Here is a 22,993-nt window from a genome sequence, read left to right on the forward strand (position 1 = left end):
ACAGCCTACAACTAGCATGCCTCCCTCCTAAGCTCCTTGTTAGCACACGTGTGCAGGTAATGAAAAACGGAGGAGGAGTTGAGTTGTATTTTATACAGTCTATGGGCAGAACAAGCTCCGATCTCTGACTCCGTTACAGACCGGATATTGTTGTGACGTAACAAAAGCACGGAAGTCTGAAACGGCTCGTTTCAGCACACATTTACAGAAAGGTGGAGAAATCAAAACAGGGGCAGGATGGATTTTTTTCCATTCTCGGGAGGTCTGTAGACATGCCAGGGACACATATTTCAGGTAGAGAACCATTAAAAAGTCGATTTTGCATGATATGTCACCTTTAACAAAGGAACAGAGAGAAAACAAAAGCAACAGATAAAATGATACAAGGCTAAAACAAGATGAATGTGATATGAAATACTTAAAACATTTTTTTTAATAAAATCAATTAAAATAGAATCGATCAATTAAACAAAATCAAATTAATACAAGAAAAATGAAATAAAATAATTTTCAAAAAGAAGATAGAAGAGGAGAGAATATAAATAATTAAATAAAATCAATTAAGATAAAATAAACCTTTGAAATAAAATCAAATAAATACCAGAAAAACACAATCACATAATTAAAAATGAGGAAAGAGAATACAAATTAATTTAATAAAAAATGATGCAAAATGAAAACAATGGTCATAAAAGTAATAAAAGTAATAATCTCCAGCATCCACCATCAGTCAAATCAGAAACACTCCTAAAATGCTGAGTAATGCTTATTTAGGGGTGTGGCTGATGCATAAGAGCATAACCTTAATGCAATCAAAATGGATGAGTTTTAATTTGTACAGTTGTCAAGAACAAGGATATGAGATATAGGTAACGAAACAATTTTTGCACCAAGCAAGCATGTTTAATTCTGCTGAAGCTATGGGCGTTTTTAACACAGACTCTTTTAGAGCCAGCCTCAAGTTGACACCTGCAGATTTATGCACTTCAGCATTAGCGTCACTTTTCCACACACACACACATTCTCATAATAACCAATTGAAGTCGAAACATAAAAGTAAGACTCCAAGAAGAAACGTTTGCTTTCACTTGATCGTTAAATTTGATCGTCTTTTGCCAGAACCAAAAACTTAAGAGTATTAAAGGAACAGAAGAGAAATTTGAAGGATGTTCATGGAGATGTTAGATCTAATTGTAGGTGGGGAAACTGTTCCATAATTCAGGGCAAGAACTCAAAATCTAAACACCTTTCTTTGAACTTGATGAAGGGGTGTAAGGATTGTCAGCTGCGGTTTACCTCCTGCCACGCTACCTCCCAGGTGTGCATTACTTCCTTTCTCTCTCAGGAAGAGAGTCATGGTGTTTGGTTGGCTGATGATCTGCTCAGCGTGATACAATGTTTGTTGATGTTTGTTTTGCAGTCAGTAGCGCAGAGCAGTATCCCTCTGAATATCATATGGCACTGTTTGTTTTCACATGCAACAATAGACCGAGGCTGCACCTTGGGCTTTACTGGGTCAGGGCCAGGGGAGTGTTTGAGCGTGTTTTATAGCTGCTTATATGAATATAGGTGTGTTTACAGGAGTATTTCAGATTATGCATACAAGGGAATGTTTATGTGTATGCACAGGTGGGCATCTCTTGGTTTTCATACGTGTGTTAGTGTGTGTGGGTGTGTGTTGCGAGCCCTGCAGTAAATCTAAGCTGTCATGTGGAAACATCAGCTTGGCACTTCAGTCCACTTGTGTTACATGGTGAACAGAGGTCTCGCCCCCACAACAAGCAGTGCCATCAGGGCGGCTGTGATCTTCTTCAGCTTAGGTTAGAGCAGCTTCAGACTCTCTTCGGGTTAGACACACATGCCTGACGGTGTTGTCTTTGACTTTAACCTGTACCTGTGCCTCAGCTACTTAGAAAATACACGTAACTGTGTTCTGTGGCAATGCATGGTCCAGGTGTAGTTTTAGGAGATGTAGCTGGATTGATTGAAGCCTCTTTGTCTCACGAGAAGCACAGGTATCAGAACAACACCTGGACTCATGCTGATGAAAAGAATTCAAGATTTACCAGTGTTGATATAAAATTCAGTTTCCAGAGGATCCACGTCAGGTTGTTTAGAGTTGTTGCCTTGTACAATCTTTACCTGAGAGTTCTTCATAGATTGTGTCAAGCTTTGAAGGGACGTAATAATCAATATGGTGGTCAGCACTACTCATGTTTGGAGAAACTACCTTGAGAGCATCACATAAACTAAGCTTTTTTTTACACTGTGGACATGGCTTGCAGCACAAAAATGTTTCAGCTTGGAAAATGCTAAAAAAAAGTCAGCACCAGGTATATCCGTACCAAGATCCCTCCACCAGCTCCCTCTTGACTTTTAGAAATCTTACTATCACCTACAAATCCCATCACGGTCAGGCCCCAGATTACTTACCTGAACTACTTCACCCTCACTAGCCGACCCGTCCCCTCAGATCTGAAACATTACATTTACTATCAATCTCACACACTCTCTTAAGAACCTGTGGTGACAGAGCCTTCAGGGCTGTCGCCTCAAAGCTGTGGTATGACCTGCCCACGTCCTGACGCTCTGCAGAATCAGCTGATGTTTTCAAACAGCTCTTAAAAACACACCTCTTTAGACATAGACATAGACATAGACTTTAATTGCACTGTTTTATTGGACGCTGCTTCCAGGAATCTGTGTCATTGCTTTCATCTAGGGACCATCCCTCTACTCTGATATTATTATTGTTGTTATTATTATTATTATTATTATTATTATATTATTATTATTATTATTATTATTATTATTATTATTAATATTATTATTATTGTTATTGTTATTATTATTGTTATTGTTATTATTATGTATGTATGTATGTATTTATTTTTGTTGTTGTTTATTTTTTATTTTTTTATTATTTATTTTATTTCATTTATTTATTTATTTTATTGTAACTTAATGTTTTTATTGTGAAAAGCGCTAAATATAGATAATAATTATTTTTAAAAATGTAATTAAAATCATTATTATTATTGCTATTCAATATTTATATTTGAATATTTGGTCTGCTACATATTGGCTTTTTTATTTATTATTATTATGATTTTATTTATTTGTATTATTATTATTCATAAAAAGAATTTAACTGTAGAAACAAATATTATATTATATTATATTATATTAATTATATTTGAATATTTGGTCTGCTACATATTCCCATTAGACTGTTCTTTCTTTCTTTTCTTTTTTTATTTTTGTGCCAAAAACAGATTAAAACAAGACAGATATACCTCTACATAGAAAAAGCACATGTGGGATAGTAGAAACTCTTTGCTTCAACTTATGTTTATTATTTAAGGTGGGAGTTTTCAAATGTCAAAATTATTTTACTCTAAAAAAACAGACACAAAGCATCTGTGTGAGGGTTCAGTTTCTCCAAACAGGTGCTCTACTGACCACAATCTACTGTAGGTAATATAAGCTATCTATGATAGATACTTTATACAACCCCACTTTAAAGTGTCGTTTTACAGTGTCTTCACATTAATTCAGCCGTGCAGTCAGATGGGCTGTTGGCTGTAACAACAGCGACGAGCACCTCAGAGCTTTGAGGCTCATTCTCCCTCCAGAGCAACTTGTTTACAGCGTGTTTGACTTCAGGAGCAGAGGAACGGTTCTCCTGGAGTTGGATGCAGCCTCAGTGAGATTGTTTTCAAGTCAGGCGGTCCTTCGGGGAGTGTGATAAGACATTAGCCGGGTGTTGGAGATTAAAACAGGAGTTCTCATGTGTTGAGATTAAAGATGAGCAAAGACGGCAGAGGACATAAATCAGAACAACTGTCAAACCTGTGTCCATGTTTGGATGTGTGTCGCCTCTCTCCCTCAGACCTCGGACCTGTTTGCCATGATCGAGAGGATGCAGGTACTGTGAACGGTCCCAAGACTACCTTTTTTATCTGCTGCCTTAACTCGTCCGTTCTTCCTCACACGCTTTAATCAAAGGCCCTCACTCAATTTGGACATAAAACTTCTATTTCCAGATTCCTCTTCTCTTCCGTACCTGCTATTTTTGTATCCCAGATCACAGCCCTGCTACTGCAAAACTTTTTAAATGCTTGTCCGTGTTTCCCTTTTCTTGTCTTGAGTGTTTATTTTTTTTATTTTTTTTAGTATCTGAAGCAGTGAAAGCCTGAGCCTGCCTTTACAAACCCGAAGCTTCTGAATGTGCTGAGCGGAGCCTTTTGTGTTTTCTCTGTGCTGTGTAGTTTTGGCCTTCATTTTTCGTGTGTGCGTGATCAGATGTGTGAAGTGATTTTAAATGTACCGAGATGGATTTGTAGGATTGTAGTTTGTCTTGCAGCCCAGGATTTTCAATTTGCTACACGAACCAGAAGCAAGAACATTGGATTTTCAGTAAGCCAGTGAGAAGAGAATTCAAACACATTTGCTCTTCTATCAGAATTAAAATGAAGTTTCATGATGTTTCCTAACTTTTGTTTGGACTTAGATGCTCAGCAAACTGATAAAGGTATATTTGTCTCTCCTAAGTAGTTAATCGAGCATGAAATTGACCTTTTTGCTTTTGCATTGCTGCGTCAGGGTCAATTTAAAACGCTCCTCAAACACTAAAAGCTCCATTTATGTCTGAAACATCTCCTGTTTAGAACATTTAAAACACTACAGAGACTCAAACAACATCAGTGTTAGCTTTTAGAGGCCAAACTAAGGCTACACAGAAGCATCAAAGCATGCTGTCTGAGCATAAAGATTCCTGTTAGTGATGCATTCATTGAGCAGCATTGTGTGGTGTGCTTTAGAGCTATTTTGAGGATATTAAATCTGTTTTACTTTGTTTACTCGTGGTCGTGAAGCACCTGAGCAACACAGGAGCAACTCTGCCAAGCTGCAGACAACAGTTGCATATTTTATTTATTATTAGTAATGCCCGTTTTCCAACGAACAGTGAGGGGAATCATGGAGAGGAAGAGAAACTGAAATCAGTTACAATTTCTGCAAAGTTAATAAAAACATTTCCAATTTCTGTGTGATTCATCCTCTCCTCTAAAGTCCCCCCCTAAAAAAAAAAAAAAAGAGTGCATCAGATTTGATACATTTCAAGTCACGCTGCAGGCTTTTGGACAATAAAAGGGCCACTGATCAGGAATGCTTAGTTACTCATCTCTGTGTGTGCTTTGGGAGCTGTCAGGATTCATGAGTCAGCTGCAGAATAACAACAGAGCGGATGGTAAGCTCTTGTTTTGGCAGTTTTGGGCCGTTAAGTAGAATTGTGGCTGAAGTTACCTGCAGTATGACTTTATGGAAACACCTTCTCTGTTCTCATGAACCTCTGCTTATCTTCTTTAAAGCCCTTTAGATATCAGTCCTCTTTACTTCCCTTTTATGTGGCTCAAGTGGTGATCGAGCTTGTGTAATGTCAACATGAATTATTGTCACTTCTCTGCTGCTGCTGCACAAGAAATGAAACCTAACAATCAAAGTGTCTGCAATTTTCTTTTTGTCTCTTCTCTTGTTTTGTAGATAATTCACCTGCTCCCTCCGTATTGTTTAATTTTTTCTCTCTCTGCAGGGTTGCAGAATGGACGAGCAAAGATGCCCCCTCCCGCCCCCGCTCAAAGTGAGTCACAAATCCTCCCTTCTCCCCGTAGAGCCCAGTGTGCTAAAGCATCAGCTACAGCAGAGTTATAAACCTTTCCTTATCAGCTGTCAGGCAGGCTTTACGATACTCTCCGGCTGAGTTAGGTACTCAGCGGGGACTAGGTCTGCAAATCCCAAAATGTCCTGTTACCTGGGAGGGCTGATGTTGGGTGGCTTTGACGATTCACTCAGCAGGAGATCTGAGGTCAAGTGAGATCGGGAAGAGAGTGGATTGGAATCATCTCAAGAAGAAAATAAAGCCATTTACTGAAATTGGGCGACAACAATCTGGCTGCGCTCGTAAATGTTCTGGAGTTGTAAAGACGTTATAAAAAGGTTCATATAGAATAAAGGGACAGAAGTGGAAAAAAAATACAGGATGTAATCAATCTATAAAATCGACAAATGAGGTATCCCTGACGTAGACTTACATCCATCCATCCATCCAGGGCAAACATGGAAAGACATACAACCATTCACACACACTCAAACCTACGGGCAGTTCAGAGTTACCAATTAACCTGATGAGCATGTTTTTGGACTGTGGAAGGAAGCCGGAGTACCCAGAGAGAACCTATGCATGAACTGGGAGGACATGCAAACTCCACACAGAAACCCACCTTCCCGACTGAGTATTCGAACCAGGAACCTTCTCACTAAGAAGCAACAGCCCTATCCACTGCACCACCGTGCATCCCTAACATAGACTTACTCACAAAAATATCTTGAATTCCGACAGTATGCCTGTCTGTGTTTGTTGGATGCAGTGAGGTAGAACTCAGGTTCAGGACTCGGACTCATGTCGGACTTGAGCACCGATGACTCTGGGAATGACTGCAAGACTCGAAAAAAGGAGAGGAGGACCATGATTTATTTATCAATGAACACTTTTTTAAGACCCCAATAATCTATCCACCTTAGAGCGAGGGCTGGCACATGTATTTATATATGGTAAAAGGACTGTGTTTATAAAACATTTTCTTTAGTCTTCCAATTATAATAATGATAATGGTTGGTTGGCAGGTAGAAAAGGTTAGCAGGTAGAGCTGGGTGTCATCCACATAGCAATGAAAACTGATGTTGAATTTACAGAAAATATGGCAAAGAGGAAGAAGATAGATGACGAATAGGAGGGGCCCCAGGACAGAACCCTGGGGAAGACCAACCACATGAAGCACTTTTACATTAAAAGTCACATTCACACCACATTCACACCACATTCACACACTGGTGGCAGAGACTTCTTTTTAACACGCCCATCAGTATTAACTTATCCTGTCAACTCACCTTCGGGCAAAGTGCCTCACCTGAAAACACACCTGGTATCGAACCACCAACCTTCCAATTAAGAGACAACAGACTCTACCACATAGCCCTAGCCAGAACCCAGAGAATGAGTCCTGTTTAGTTTAGCATCTTATGCAAGGGACAATCTCTTTCACTTAGATTGATATAGAGAAAACAATGTATCTTTCACTTCTGGCACACATGGCTGATTACCTGACATGGAACAAGTCCAGGTGTGCTGCACTGAAAGGTGTTCTTTGGAAATGGAGAGAATCACGTCTGAACCTGAGAGAGATCGGGTTTGCAAAGATGGAAATTAGTTTTAGTCGTGCAACGCAGCAGATAAATGCCACAGTAGAAGTATAATGGGTGAACAGAGAGTGAAAATGTTTGTTAGCGTGATGTCTAATGATGTCTTTTAAATCCAGCTAGTGAAAGTAAGCTTTTCTCGCTTGAGTATCTAGCTGGAACCAGAATCCTCTTTCTTTATCAAAGCTGAAGGTCATGCTGTTGTTCTGTTTTTACCTTTACTCTTAAATGTTTTAGAGCCAAATCTCTGAAGGTTATAAAACATTTCAACCTCTACCAAATAGCTGTCAGCTGAATATGAGTTTTTTGTGTAAAGACTGATGCCTCAGAAAGTGCTTCTTGCTCACAAAAAAGTCTTCAGCAGGAAGGATTTTGTGTGCGAGACAGCAGGAAAAAAAATGTAACCCTAAAAAATGCAGAACTAGATGACAGTTTAGTTAATATTCTGTCACCGCGTTTATGTTTGTTGTTATTTCCCTCTAAGAACCAAAACTGAAAGCATGACTAGAAGCGTCTGTTTGTCTGCTTGACTCATTTTTATTTTCCTCCCTGCAGACAGAAGAGGACTACATCCCTTATCCCAGCGTTCACGAGGTGAATAATGTTCACTTTGCACGACTTAATCACACTTTGCACTGTATGTTCTGTTCAGAAACTGTCAGATGAGTAAGAAGGCGATGTAATGCTTTATGTGACACAGACCTTCCCTCACTCATCGCTTTTCTTCTCATTCTTATTGTTGTGGTTTATTGTCAGGTTCTGGGCCGCAGAAGTCCTTTCCCGCTCATCCTGCTGCCACAGTTTGGAGGCTACTGGATTGAGGGGACCAACCATGAGCCTAAAGACACACCGGAGGCCGAACAACCTCCCGGTCCTGCCTCTCAAGTCAAACTGGAGACAAACAGCATGGCCAAGATCTACAGGAAGCAGTTCATGGGCAAGGTGAAGGATGGAAACTGAGGAGGGGCTGGTTTCATGCATTACAAAATGAAAAATACTGTCTTTGTGTTACATTTTACTAACCAGGTGTTCAGTCATCCTAAAACCTGCGTTACAGCAGAACATTGCATTTTAAAGAATCATCATTGTCTTATCAAAAGTTAAGGGTCTTAGTTTTTTTAAGCTGGAAACAACAGGACAGACAGCTCTTTGAGTTTGTTTGTAAGCAATTTTTAATGCTGTCACCTTTAAAAGTTTACCCCAGTACAGTTTTTCAGACACACAGACCAAAAAGTATGCCTTACAACAGGCCTGAATTTCCTTAAACACATCATCTTTGGTCATCTTTATAGTTAAAAGTATTCTCTATCCAACCAGAGAAAATAATCAAAAAGTAAAGACAAGAGACAAATCAGTGGAAAAAGCTCTTTGAAGTGGGATTGTAAGGTTTCAGACCTCAGACACTGTCACCAGAGCAGTCTCGGTGTGCATCGATAAGAGGTCTCTGAACCTCAACCTGACGTTGTGACACGATTCTAGTTCCAGTGATTCTCTCGTTTTGTCTCGAAATCTGTTTATGATTAGTCTCAGACTGCACAAAACTTTGACTAAATGATTTATGATCCATCCCCTTTACTTTTAGAGAGGGTTACTATCAGAGTCATTGATCGGCACAGATGTTTGGCCCTGATTGTTTTTTTATTGGGAGGGATTAAAGAGATAATTCATTTATTTTGAAGTGAGGTTGTATGAAGCATATGTCAATAGACAGAGTACTACCCACAGAGGATCCCGGTTAGCTTGGCCCCCTTGTTGGGAAATCAACCGGAGAACCACACAGAAGCTAGGCTATCAACCGATGGGGTCAATTGTATCACAACATTTAGTTCATTATAATCATTTGATCAATCTATCTTTATTTATATAGCACCAAATCACAACAAATGTCATCTCAAGACGCATTAAAGATCCAGTCCCATCTTACAGACAGGACTCAGTCTGATCTCATCTTAATCCACCATGAGCAGAGCACTTTGCAGCATTTAGCAAGTTACAGTGGCAAGGACAAACTTCCTTTAACAGGCAGAACTACGTTTTGTTAGTCAAAGCACTTTGTAAACATTTGTTTTTAAAGGTGCTATATAAATAAAGTTATTATTATTATTATTATTATTATTATTATTATTATTATTAAAAATCTCGAGCAGGACCAGACTCATGTTAGACAAACATTTGCTGAGACTGAAATGGGGTTTTAGAAACTTCAATGCAGACATTATTGTCAGTTTATACTATATTTAAACATGTGCAGAGCTTTTCTGACAGAAAGCCCATTTGTTTAGCACTATCCACATATCCCTCCCCCACTGATCAGCTGTTTAGGTCTGCAGGCTTCCAAAAGACGAAAATAAAACCAAACTACAAAATGAAGACCCCACTTCAACACTAAAAACAAACAAACAAAATAAGTGCACTGTGCCTTTAATGAATCCAATCTTAAACTTGAACAGCCCACAGACTCCTCTGTTGGTTTAGCTCAGTCAGTGGAGCAAGCACACCAGGTACAGAGGCAAAGTCCTAAACGCAAGGGCTGCAGGCTCGACTCCCAGCCGTGGCTCTTTGAAGCATGTCTACCCAACTCTCATTTCCCTTCTTTCTGTTCTATCAAGAAAAGTTAAAAGACTGAAACTAAATCCCCAAAAGACTTGATAGCTCATTAGAACTACTACTATTCGTCTCATCTCTCTCTCTCTCTCTCTTTCTCTCTCTCTCTCTCTCTCTCTCTCTCAATTCAATTCAATTCAAATTTGCTTTATTGGCATGAAAAACGAGATATTATTGCCAAAGCACATAAATTCATACAGTACATTATATATATTCACAACACACTACACTCACCATATATACATTAATCACATACCATATTCATTACATATTATATTCATCAAATACATATCAACCATATATTACATATTTTATATGCATTAATGAACAATGGTGTCACCTATACAGCATATCTCAATGTCCTCACCCGATGCGGCACGCTCACAAAACCTCCACCTAAAATCAAACACCATGGGATGGTGCATCCCTCAGGCTGTGACAGGCAGACACATATTTAGCAGCCAGAGGAGCTGCTGACCCTTCCCCCTGGTTCTGCTCAAGGTTTCTGCCTAGAGTACTGTCTAGACCTGCTCTGTTTGTAAAAGCTTCTTAATGTAACATTTGTTGGGATTTGGTGCTATACAAATAAAGACTGATTGATTAATTGATTGATTGAATGTATTGTAAATGCTAAGAATTACAAAATATGTTTTAATATTCTTGATGAGCCAGTATTTTAGAATCTTAAATGTTTGTTAATGTTTGAGATTATAGGGAAAATATGTGTTTGGCTTCATTCAGCAGGATGGATTTAATTTTTTTTACAGGATTTTAAAATCCCATCCGGATTACTGATTGAATATAAAGACGGACGAGTCTCCATCTCCTCTCATTGTACCAAAGTAGAACCAGATGATGACATTTATACCAGAGTGTAACACCATCTCCTTACTCATTAAACCCTTTCGTGTACCCTCATAACCAACTGATGGGGCCATTTCCACTCTTTTAAATCCTACCATCAGGATAGTAACAGTAACAAAAATTCAGACTCCACCGGGCCTGTCGGGCATTTTTATACCTGCTGCAGAGCATGATTAGATACTTGTTGCTTAATTACACCGTGCAGTGCATCTGTGTGAAAGCATCTGCATAATGTTCCTCCGCTGATTAATGCAAGGTTCTCTTTTAATTGGTCACCAATCTGCTCATCATGCTGCACACACAGTGACAGAAAGTGCTCAGTGCACATGATGCTATATGTTTCGTATTAGTACAATAAAACTGCCTTCTTGTGTAAACAGAAAACAAGCAATGAAACAGCTGTGCATTTACAATAAGAAGTGTAGCACGGCTGTTTCATAATTATTACTCCAGGGGAATTAAACCTGTCACCTTCATTAACAGGCTGTCACTGTCCAGACCACTGTCCATTTTTAATTTATTATAGCTGTTTCTAATTATTACTGTGTCAGCGGCTGTCAGTTTCTGCAGGAGGAATCATCCTGGCATTAAACCTTCTTCTGCTTATCTGCCCTCAGGAACACTTTAATTATTACACCATGGATGCTGCTCTGGGACACTTGGTCTTTTCCTTGAAGTACGATGTCATCGGGGATCAGGAGCATCTGCGCTTGATGCTTCGGTAACACTTTTTATTTCTGTTTGAGTTTGTGCTTTTTTTTCTCATGCAGTCTCTTCCTCTCTTTTGCTGCTTTTCTTTGCCTTTCGTCTTTGTTTGTTTTCTTTGTTCCCCTGTTTCTGTTCCTCTGGACCTCCAGCAACCCTGCCCACAAAAAAAAGTCTACATTAAAGGGGTTTTTACTCACAGATCTTCCTAATTACATTACTTCTTAAGGAGCATTTCCTCATTAGACTTGACTGATGGAGAGAGCGTCACGTCTCACAGTTCACCTCAGTGGTGAGTGCTGAACTGTATTTTCCAGTTGAATTGCTGAAAATAATCATTGCTGCTGGAAGACTCACCCCTTCAGTCAGAGGGTGCTCAATACATTTTCTCATCAATTTCATCTTCACTTAAACATTCAGACGTCTGCTGCTGATTGTGCATCATCTGACCGTGTCCAAGGACTGCAACTCTGCTGAATGTTCTCACTTCTCTTCTACAAAGTGCTTCAGCCCACTCACAGAACTTAATCACTAAAATATATTGCAGCTTCCATACACTACTTCCTTATATTTGCTCCATCAAGCCCCCAACAGTCTTATTTGAACTCACAGTAAGGGAAAGAAGATCATTTTTCCACCTCAACAGAATATTTATCACTCAGCTCAAAAAAATATTTTAAAGTCTGGTTCACTCAAATATTTTTAAAATCTCAACACATGTTGAACAGCATAATTATATCAACTTGTGTGTGTTTAGCATAGACTGTTTAAATAATGGACTTAGTATCCGTGGCGTCACCCGTCTGTTCCTGAAGCGTTGTTTTGAAGCCGGGAGCCATATTGGAACTACTGAACTCAACCTAACTTCTGATGGGCTAGTGTGAGGTAGGCGTGCAACGGATCAAAAAACTCACGGTTCGGATCGGATCATGGTTTTGAGTCACGGATCGGATCATTTTTCGGATCAGCAAAAAAAAAAAGAAGAAGACAAGACAAATATAACTTTGTCCTCCATTTATTTTGTAAAACACTTTGCCCATTAAATAAAAACAACATTCAACTCAAAATGTACTGCATATGCAAAGCACCCTATCTGTGGGCCCAGTCCTGCCTCATTCCCTGCATTTCATGGCATGGCAACTGAAGGAGCAGAGGAACTTCAAAAGTTTCACTCTATTCTTCTTTCAATCGCTGATTTTCACCGTCCACTTTTCTTTGAGCTGCAAACTTGGAAGACCGTTTTATTCTAGGGTCCTATAGCTGGCAAAGTGCCAACATGCAAACTGCTCCATAAACGAAAGTGAAAGTTAAAAATTTCACTCGCAGCAGTGGACTCTAAGTGACCCAGCAACAGCCTGTCTGCGTATCGTTGGCATGGAGACAAGTCCCGGTAAACACGGGGTGAGCCGACCAAAACACAGAGTGAAGGAATAACAGTTCGGGGACCACAAATAGGCGGCCGGGTGCAGCCCGCGGGCCGCGTGTTGACAGCCTCTGGTCTAGTGGGTGCGCAACAGAATTTCATAACGTGGCTCAAGCACATTCGGCATTCACTGTATTTCACAGGGAAACCCAAAATGCTCCCATACATGTGACTTAAGAGATGCAGGAGGTTTTTTCAAGTTCCTCTGCTCCTTCACTTGCCATGACTACCGCTGCACTTGACGAGTGAGTGTGGATTGAACATGCAGTCAGCACGTGAACACGCGCAACTTTTTTCATCAACCGATCCGCACACCACGTCCTTGCCGAACCGCGGAGAGGCATCCGTATGGATCATGGATCAACGATGATCCGTTGCACCACTAGTGTGAGGTAAAGAGGCGGGCTTTGAGCCTCCTAACCAACAGCTGCAGTGTTTCCGCCTCTCAATCAAGTCAGCTGTGCCTCTCATTATAGAAATCTTGTAATCTTAATTTCTTCAAAACGGCCGTGTTATTAAAAAAAATCGCGCCCCGTACAATGTGTGACAGTTAGAGAAATGTGCTATCCAGACTACACTTGTTTTTTGTACCAGGCTGTAAACATGTTTATTTCTGCTGTAAAGATCAACTTTTTTAATGGGTGTGTATGTGGTTTCCTGCACTTCTGGAACCAGCCTCTAGTGGACACTCGATGAACTGCAGTTTTTAACACTTCCGCATTGGCTTTAATTCTCTTGGCTGGAGGTTGCTGCTTGGTGTTTACCAATCAATCAATCAATCAATCAATCAGACTTTATTTATAAAGCCCTTTTCATATAATGACATTGTAATACAAAGTGCTGTACATAAAAACAACTTAAAATGGAAAAAATTTAAAGGATATCCAACCCCCAGCCCCGACCCCAAACCCACCCCTTAATCCTAAGGTTAAGAAGACAATATATGCAACAATAGTAATAAAAACAATAAAAAATAAATAAATACATTAAAAATTAAAAAGAAGTTGCTCAACGAACTGAGGAAACACTCTCATGATATCTTAATGAGGAAACACTGGAGGTAAAATAAGATGTTAAATTTAAATTAAAATCATTAAGATAAAATACATTTGTAAGATAATAAAACACTAAAATATTAAACCATTAAAATAAAATAAGATGCTGTACTTAAAAAATAGAATAATTAAGTACACAAATAAATAAAATAAAATAAAATTGACTAAAATTTGAACTAGATAAAAAATAAATAAGTAAATAAAACTGTTATAAGAATGAAACTCAGTTAAAAGCGAGACTAAAAAGGTAGGTTTAGTTATGTTTATGTCCAGACTGCTTATGGGATACCAGGATGGTGGAGGAATGGGATTGGGGTTGGGAGAGCTCTATTTATTTATATACTTATATACTTAGTTTATAATGATTAGAATTATTATTATTATTTTATTATTATTATTATTATTGTTATTACTATTATTATATGTATAATTTTTATTTTTTATCTTTTATTTTTTTTAATTTTCTTTTAGGGTCCTTTTCTTCTTTTTTTCTTTAGGTGCCTATATCCCTGTCCTCTTTTCTTACTACCCTATGTACACTACCATTTGGAGTGGTGTGGGAGGTGGGTACAGGGGGAGGCGGGCACTGAAAAACAACCAATAAACAATTGATCACAAAAAAAAAAATCTCAACAGATGTTAAAAATATGTAAGACCCCACGCATGATAACAAATAATGACAGATTGAATTGCTTTGTTCATAGAGTGTGTGGTGTGCAACAATATGACCAACACAGCATACCACACACTAACAAGTTATTTTCGCCAGCAACCAGTCCTGACACTCAAAACTGAAAATCTTGCAAAATCTTCAAATGTGACTTTCGAGTAAACACACATGGCGGTTTACGGGATGGATGTCAGCTGTTTAGCTAGCTGATGCATCCACCGAGGTAATTACGTCCTTCTGTTTGACTCCTCTCCTTGTCAGTTTGATGGTTTAATACATTCTCATTCTTTCATCCGTACTCTGTCATTACTGAATATCTCTTCTTATAACATGCAGATTGTGAGCAATTAATCCCCAAGAAAAATCTGCAGTGTGGTACTTAATGATCTAATTATCAATCCACCTCATAAGGTTTGTAAAGTCATCGCACTTTAGAAGAAGGTTCTGCCTTTTTGTCCGTACAACCATGACCAGACTAGATGTATTGTTCCACTTTTGCTCTGAGAGTCGTTTTAATTAGAGCATGAATAAAAAGTGTTTGTGTGCTGCAGTATTAGCACTCAAGCTTTTCCCTTTAAATGTTGACTTAAAAAAAAACTGAACCACTAAGTACTCCACAATCAGCACTCTATTCATCCTTGTGTGTGTAATGCCTCCCACCCACCAGCGTCACTCACACACACACATACACACACTTGTGCTCACTCACTCAGATCCTCCTTCATATTTTTCTAAAGACAGACGAGGGGGTGAGAGACACCGTGTAACCTGTGAATTAATTTTAGCAGAGAGAGACTCCACTCCTTATTTTAATAGCAGCTCTCTGTCTTTGTTAATGGAGATTCAGAGTGGATGAGTATATCAGGAGGTATCAGTCACTCAGCCCACATCATTTTTCACACTGTGATGTTTTCCACTCAGTGGGCACCTCCCACAGTCACCCCCATCACCCCAGCTAACTCAGTCCCCTCAGTGTGTGTAGTCACAAGCACTGACTCACTCGTTCCATATTTAAAGCATCTGTAAGAGACCCACCAAATTAGTCATATCCTCCTTTGCTGTGACTGGAAATACTCTCTACATTTGAATACCTATAGAAACTCTTGAGCATGCCAGGTATGCAATTGAAGTTTCTAGGTCTGCAATATGTTCTGCAATTGAAGTTTGCATTCACTAAATCCCATTCGGCTTTTATGTGGGACTTGCACAAACCAGGTCATTTGGCCCAGATGGGGGTGCTTTTGGAGGATGTAGCTGTGAATGTTTTGGGGAGCTCATCAGCTATCACAGAGAAACTAAAAAAGAAAGCTATAATTTTCACTCCAACCATGATCTACGAGCAAACTTTGTCAACAAGTCTTGAGCGAAACTATTCACTTTATAAATCAATCAATCTTTAGTTACTACTCACAACAAACGTTATCTCAAGACACTTACCAAAAGGAGCAGGTCTAGACTGGACTCTGTTCAATTATTGACAAAGACCCAACATCAAGACAGGATAAGATCCAGTCTGATCTCATCTTAATCTACCATGAGCAGAGCACTTTGCAACATTTAGCAGGTTGCAGTGGCAAGGACAAACTTCCTTTAACAGGCTTTACAAAGATAAAGATGGACAATGTGTCTTTCCCTTTCTTCTATTGTATAGAAGTGAAGACAGAATCATGCGCTGGTGTCTTTTGGAGCGGGACTCTGCGCAGTAACTATCAGCTGGAGGAGCCACAGTACTAACCTCTTCGGCTAACCGAAACACATTTAACTCAACCTTGACCTAAATTGGCAAAGATCCCTCAGGTTGGGACGGTTTCAAGCAGACTGTCTTTTTGTGTTGGTTTGAAGCAGATGCAAAACACATTGAGTATTTTTAGTTATGTTAACTCTTCTACCTTGTTAATCCGGTGCACACATCGCCACACAAGCTGCATTTGTCATCAAGATTCTCAATCACAAAGTTAAACATGTTTTTAATATATCAAGTAACTAACTTGAACTAAACCTCTCCGAAAAATGGAGACAATGGCAAAACCCAAAATGTTAAAGGCTGACGTAGAAACCATGCTTGAAGTTTTGTTTACTTGTATTTTCAGATTCAGATTCAGACAACTTTATTGATCCCAGAAGGGCAATTTAGTTTACTTACAGTCAAACAACATCTACAGTCAACATGTCTTTGACGACAACAGTGCAAGTTGGGGCTTGTAATAAAAAAGTAAATGAATAAATTTAAATAAATTTAACAAAAACACAGTTGCAAGGAATAAATACTAAGAGCCACCTTATAAATACACAACTTCATATGGACAATCAGTTAAAAACTGCTATCAGCATTTAGCAGTCTGATGGCAGAAGGGATACAAAGAATTTGCGTATCTGTTCGTTTCATAGGAGGGGCAAGATAGCGCCGCCCTGAGGGCATTAAAGAGAACTTCTTGGCTGTGTCCAGGTTGATTTTGATTGCTGTGGCTTCATTTTTGGGGAGCTGTCATGTCATCCATCTTTTTATACAGTTTATTGTCCACAACAAGTCATGACTCATTTTAAAGACTTGGGTATAAACTCTAAAGGTTATATATTGCGGTTTAAGCCAGTTAGAACTTGAATCTAAATCACACCTTTTCATCATTTTGGATCACATATTTGCCTCTTTTTTCAAAAATGATGATACACTTTTACAAGCCACAACCGAAAAACGTTTCAGATGAGGACTACAGATGCATCTGGCAAAAAGCTTGTGACTATCTTTGGTAATGTTTGAAAGGAACTTCTAAATTTAAAACACATGAAAAATATGTCAGTGACTCTGATGCCACCAAGATGAGCATCCACATATACAGAGTAAATGTGCTGCTTTAAAACAGATGTCATATTGTAACCTTTACCAGCTCAGGTGATCATCCAACTCTTGTAACAACATGTCTACATACAGGCTAAAGATAATAGCCGCTACACTCCTATTTCAAACCTCTCCTAAGTCCTTTACTCTTTTTCTTTTGATTTTAGAAAGGTTTAAAAAGATACCACCACCAAAACTCTACAGAGTATTATCCAGTACGGCTCTGAGTTCACCACTTGTGCAGAAAGCTGAGGCAGTAACAGGAAGAGAAGGGTTTTGAAAACGCTGAATTATCTGCTTTTTTTATTTCCCTGAATTTTTCAGTTTGAATTCAATTCAGATTTTTTACAGTGCAGTGGACATCTGTGGCCATTGTATTGTATTGCTGTCGTATTGTATTGTAGATCACAGATGTGAGCGGTTTGGTGAAATGCTGCAAAGACAATTATATGACTGTTTAACTACCTCCCACGGTCAGGAATGTTGTTTGTGTGCAGATACAATTTTTTATTTTATTTTAAAGCAACAAAGAGCATCTCAGTAATGTAGCTATTATCTGAACAGTGTCATTGAGCTCCTTTTAGCTCTCAGTAGACGTATTGTTTATATGATAATGCTTACTGTACCCCTCCACTGAAGCAGTGACCCCTTAGAAAAGTAATCATGCCTGTTTGACCCTCTCCCAGGCAATCTGTGCTCAAACAGGGGAGAGACCATTACGCTCCCAGCTCCACAGCATCTATAGAATCCCCTATAAACTGGAAGTTCACTAGCTTGAATGCTAAGCAGCTGAACTGCTTTGGATTTAAAAGCATTTCGTTTTCATTTCAGCACAAAGGTAAAAACCTACCACGATGTGATTCCCATTTCCTGCCTTACCGAGTTCCCCAACGTGGTTCAGATGGCCAAGGTAACCTGCAGAATCAATAGTTAAAGCTGCTCTTCACTTCATGTTTGGAATGAGGAAAACTCAATCTACTTTTCTCCTTGCAGCTTGTTTGTGAAGAAGTAAACGTGGATCGGTTTTACCCCGTCCTGTATCCAAAGGTAAGCACTCGCCTTCTTATCCAACAACATGAGAACAGTTACAGCTCCATGTTCAGAATAAGTCACAAGCACTGCCTCTGCTGTCAGTGAGAGCCCTTTTGAGGAGTTTTATCTGCTATGAAACAGGTTTCTATTAAAACTAATGCTTCTGTAGAGGCTACAGCAGCAACAAGACTGTGAACGAGCAGGTTGATGTTTCCTGCATAGCTATTTTTAAAGTCTGTAACTGCTGCTGCAGGTTAAGTGTCAGACGAAGCGATTAACATCAAGCTGAGAAGATGTACATCTTATTACTTTTCTGACCTTGTCCTGTACATACCGAAGAAAAAAATCCTATCCTGCTTTCTTCGGAGACTCAAATGTGTCACACTTTGTGATAAGGAAGGTTGTTTCTTCAGTGTGTTGTCAATAATCTGTTCAGACTCCTTCCCTCTTGCAGCAGTTTCAGGCATTAATAATCAAAATGAAAAGAAATGGTCAGTCTCTGGTGGTCTTGTTTGCTTTTGTAGGTCTTAAAGAACGGTCAGTATCAATTTCAATCTGTTCCGCAACCAGTTAAAAACACCTCACAGTTACGAGGGCTTTAAGAAACTTGTGTTGGTGTGGTTATATCTTTGCCCTCAGTCTAGCAGGAAAAAAAGAAGTCCTGGAAGGATTAAATATATTTTCTTTTGAGGAAATACTACTGACTCTAACAGGATTTTACTCCATTGTGATTGTTTCAATTACAACTTCATCTCCCAACACCACATTTCTGTAAGCTTCCTGGTCTCTCCTCAGGCGTCAAGACTCATCGTCACCTTCGATGAGCACGTGATCAGCAACAACTTCAAGTTCGGTGTTATTTATCAAAGATTTGGCCAGGTGAGTGTGCTTCAGAGATAACACTGCTAATCTTTAGCTGATGATGTCACTCCTCCTGAAAGTGTTGTTTGCTCCCTCCACTCAGACTTCAGAGGAGGAGCTGTTCGGGAACATGGAGGAAAGTCCTGCCTTCATGGAGTTCTTAGAGTTTCTGGGCCATAAGATCGAGCTTCATGACTTTAAAGGGTTTGGAAGCTTCATTCTCAGTTTTGGTGCTCCACCTTGTGTCGGTCAGAACTAGGCCATCACTCACTCTGCTATTGATTAGAGCTGGCTTTAAATGAATCCCTGAAAGAGCGATTTGGAGTGTCCTGATATTTGTGGTGTGGCTGACATGGTGATTGAGTGGGCAGGAGTGCCCTTGGCGTTTGTTCAATGATGGAAGAGCGTGGATGGAGCGAGCGTTTGAGAGCATGCTCTCATGTTTCCCTCCCTTTGTTCTGTTTTTTTATCAGCCTTTTTCATGCAGTCCTCTCTCCGTATTTTCTTGTCTGTCTTTCTTCTTACTCACGCCCTTTGTTCTCCCATCTCTTCTTCTTTGCCTTTTTTCATCTGCAGGTTTCGGGGTGGGCTGGATGTCACTCATGGTCAAACGGGGACAGAGTCCGTCTACACGACTTTCCATAATAAGGATATTATGTTTCATGTGTCCACCAAGCTGCCTTACACAGAAGGAGACTCACAGCAGGTACGCTGACACTCCAGTGATTAATTATGTGGGAACCTAATTAGCGTTTTCAGAGCAGTCATCCTTTGTAAATCTGTAGAGGCTTCTTCTTGTTAGTCCTGGTTTCATTGGACTGCAGCTGCTAACGGGTCAGGGCTGAAAAATCCAACAGCTTCATGTGAGCAATGATGAAACACGATGAATCCTTTGAATCTGAACATGTAAACATCACTTGTTAGAGGCTTTAAGGGAGACATTTTGGGGAAAACTCTTTCTTTCCTGTTATTATAAAGAGTTTAATAAGAAGAAGTTCATATTTAGAGACTCTCAAGTTTTAAAGACGAAGCCAGAGCCAGCTTAGTTTAGCATAGAGACTGGAAACTGTGAGGGAGTTTTCACACCAGGATTGTTTGGAGACGATGTCCGAAAGAGGGGGCGTTTTTCCCTCCTTTGCTCAGATCTTTAGGACATACAGTATGTGAACACAGCAATGACACTCTGATGTGAAACAAAACAAGCTAGCAGAGGTTGCCTAGAAGACGTGGTCTCGGCTTGCTTCACGTCGAACCCTGGAGCGGTTTGTTTGAAGTGAGAACGCCATCAACCCAGCAACTGAAACGAACAACTGCGTGACTCATCACACTAGTAAACTAATAAATAGGATAATATTTAAAATAATTAATTAATTCATACGAAGGGTAAAAATAACAATATCAAAAAAAATAAAAACAGAAAAATAAAAATAATTAACACCACATGCATTAACCTAAATATGCTTATTCTTCAGAACATCAATTCTACCTTTACAACTGAATGAGCACAGGGGAGATGTGTATCTGTCATTTAGTCCTTTTACATATAACGGTTTGCACATTTGTCGTCCTCACGTAGCCATACTGTACAATATATATAGCACTATCGAAAGCGTCACCTCTGACACAGTGTTCAGTTCCTGCATTGAAGTTTCCCCACTGAAGACTTTCTCTTTGATGCCGTGTCTCTTTAAGTTGCATTAGTCGTCCTCTTTCGCTCTGCACCACCTCTCAGGTTCGAACTTTGTAACCACAATAACCCCGCACAGATGGTCCATACCGTCAAGGCTTGAAGGGACACGGAGAACATAAACAACACCCACATGGGATGATTCATGAGGGAACTTAAAAGGTGCAGCTGTAAACGTAGATCTACTTCAGGGACAGGAATAGAAGAAGTGAGGTTGCAGGATCTGAGACAACTAATGTTTTAGTTGTCTTACTCCAGCCTTTGTTTTACACGTCTACCTGTTGTTTGAGTTTCATTGTCTATTTGTGCAGGGAAAGTGTATGTAAATAATAAAGCTGACAGCTCTTAAACTGCAGGGGTGATACTGGGATGTAACCTGGCTGCCATGTCTCTGCAGCTGCGTGGATCCTGTTTTCCCCCTCAGCCTTCACTGCTGTCAAAGAAATGCCTTTAGACAAATATATGACTTAAAATTCATTACTTATATATATATAAATTGTCTTTATTGGGGCGCTGGTGGCCTAGCAGTCTAAGTGCCCCACATACAGAGGCTACAGTCCTCTTTGCAGAGGTTGCCAGTTCGACTCCCGGCCGCGATTTCCTGCATGTCTTCCCCCGCTCTCTACTCCCCACATTTCCTATCTCTCTTCAGCTGTCCTATCGAATAAAGGCAAAAAGCTCAAAAAATATAACTATAAAAAATAAAAAATAAAAAATAATGATACATTTTCCTTATGGGGGGGGGGGGGGGGGTTGCCTTTATTGGATAGGAAAGCTGGATAGAGACAGGAAATGTCTGGAGTAGAGAGTAGGGAAAGACATGCTGTAAATGGTAGAGGCCGGGAGTTGAACATGCGACCACTGCGACAAGGACTAAGGACCCTGTAAATGAGGTGTGTGCCTAACCCACTAAGCCAATGGCACCCCATATATATTTTCTGAACTGATTCTTCATTAGGCCTACATACATCTATCAAACAGGATTGAAATGTCTCCTAAACCTCTGTGTATTTCACTGTGAAATTTCTCTCCAGCCATTACAAGGCCACTCAGTGTATCCCTTATTTCATTGGGATAACTGTCTGAGACATTTGTGCATATTGAATGAAGTTTGGGTTCTCACACTCCCTTCCTGATTAAATCCATTCACTAAATACATCTGGGTGCATCCATGAAAACTTGCCAGTGCCTGAAACAGATGGTTGATTGTTCTCATGTGAACACACGGTGTTTGACAGACAGCGGCTGTAAAATAATTATTCTGCTTGCTGGAAGTGAATCACCCATAAAACCCAGCGCAAATATTTACTTTGCACACAATCGATCAACTCTTGGGACATTTTATTACTGCTCTGGCTATCACTAAAGCTAATACCAACAGGTGTGAAGTGGCTCGTATAAAGCAGTATGCTGCATTGAACAGCCTGATAACTGACAGCAGGTAAACACTGGGAGCTGATAGCACTGGTGTCATTGTGTTCAGAGATGAAACTTGGGAGCTTGCTCTGTTTTTTTTCTGTTTACTCTGAGAATCTATTTTTGCATCAGCTTTTCTGTTTATCACCGAACTGTAAAGTAGCTGTTTGCAAAGTCTGATACATCTGTCTCCACAGGCTGCTGTGGAATGACATGGATCACAGATTCTAAGGAAAGATTTTTTTTCTTAAATGAGAGCTGAACAGAATATGCTTTGACATTCTGATAACATTTCAGAGTATTTTAAAGTCTGATTGTTCAAGAGAAACATGCAGGGAAAAGATGATTCAGATTTCAAACAGGGAAAAAATGCCTATCGTATTTTCAAGTCCTAATGACACATATTTGCTCTTCAAAAATGAAGATTTTCTCTGATATCAACGGGAGTAACATGCAGTCTGAATTACCTTCGTAGCAAAAGGCAATAAATCCACAAGATTTATATTCTAGCATAGGAGGCAGATGTCTCGACAATGATTTGTAACACCAAGCTTTGTTATAGATAATGCCCTGATAAAAACTG

General features: G+C 39.5%; 1 protein-coding gene across 5 annotated transcripts in view; it reads left to right on the forward strand.

Annotated features, from left to right (window-relative positions):
- Nucleotides 1-22,993, forward strand: part of si:dkey-166d12.2 (rap1 GTPase-activating protein 1) — a 199,099-nt gene that overhangs the window by 149,887 nt on the left and 26,219 nt on the right. For 3 of the 5 annotated variants that reach the window (XM_034686844.1, XM_034686878.1, XM_034686852.1), the window contains exons 2-11: nucleotides 3,893-3,928; nucleotides 5,594-5,641; nucleotides 7,813-7,851; nucleotides 8,014-8,199; nucleotides 11,343-11,446; nucleotides 18,246-18,324; nucleotides 18,408-18,461; nucleotides 19,242-19,325; nucleotides 19,411-19,511; nucleotides 19,884-20,013. In XM_034686844.1, coding sequence (XP_034542735.1) covers nucleotides 3,893-3,928; nucleotides 5,594-5,641; nucleotides 7,813-7,851; nucleotides 8,014-8,199; nucleotides 11,343-11,446; nucleotides 18,246-18,324; nucleotides 18,408-18,461; nucleotides 19,242-19,325; nucleotides 19,411-19,511; nucleotides 19,884-20,013 — 861 coding nt within the window. The remainder of the gene's footprint in view (nucleotides 1-3,892; nucleotides 3,929-5,593; nucleotides 5,642-7,812; nucleotides 7,852-8,013; nucleotides 8,200-11,342; nucleotides 11,447-18,245; nucleotides 18,325-18,407; nucleotides 18,462-19,241; nucleotides 19,326-19,410; nucleotides 19,512-19,883; nucleotides 20,014-22,993) is intronic. The other 2 variants (XM_034686870.1, XM_034686861.1) reach the window with 1 other exon arrangement.

This window comes from Notolabrus celidotus, chromosome 1, assembly GCF_009762535.1.
Source record: "Notolabrus celidotus isolate fNotCel1 chromosome 1, fNotCel1.pri, whole genome shotgun sequence".
Classification (NCBI taxonomy): Eukaryota; Metazoa; Chordata; class Actinopteri; order Labriformes; family Labridae; genus Notolabrus; species Notolabrus celidotus.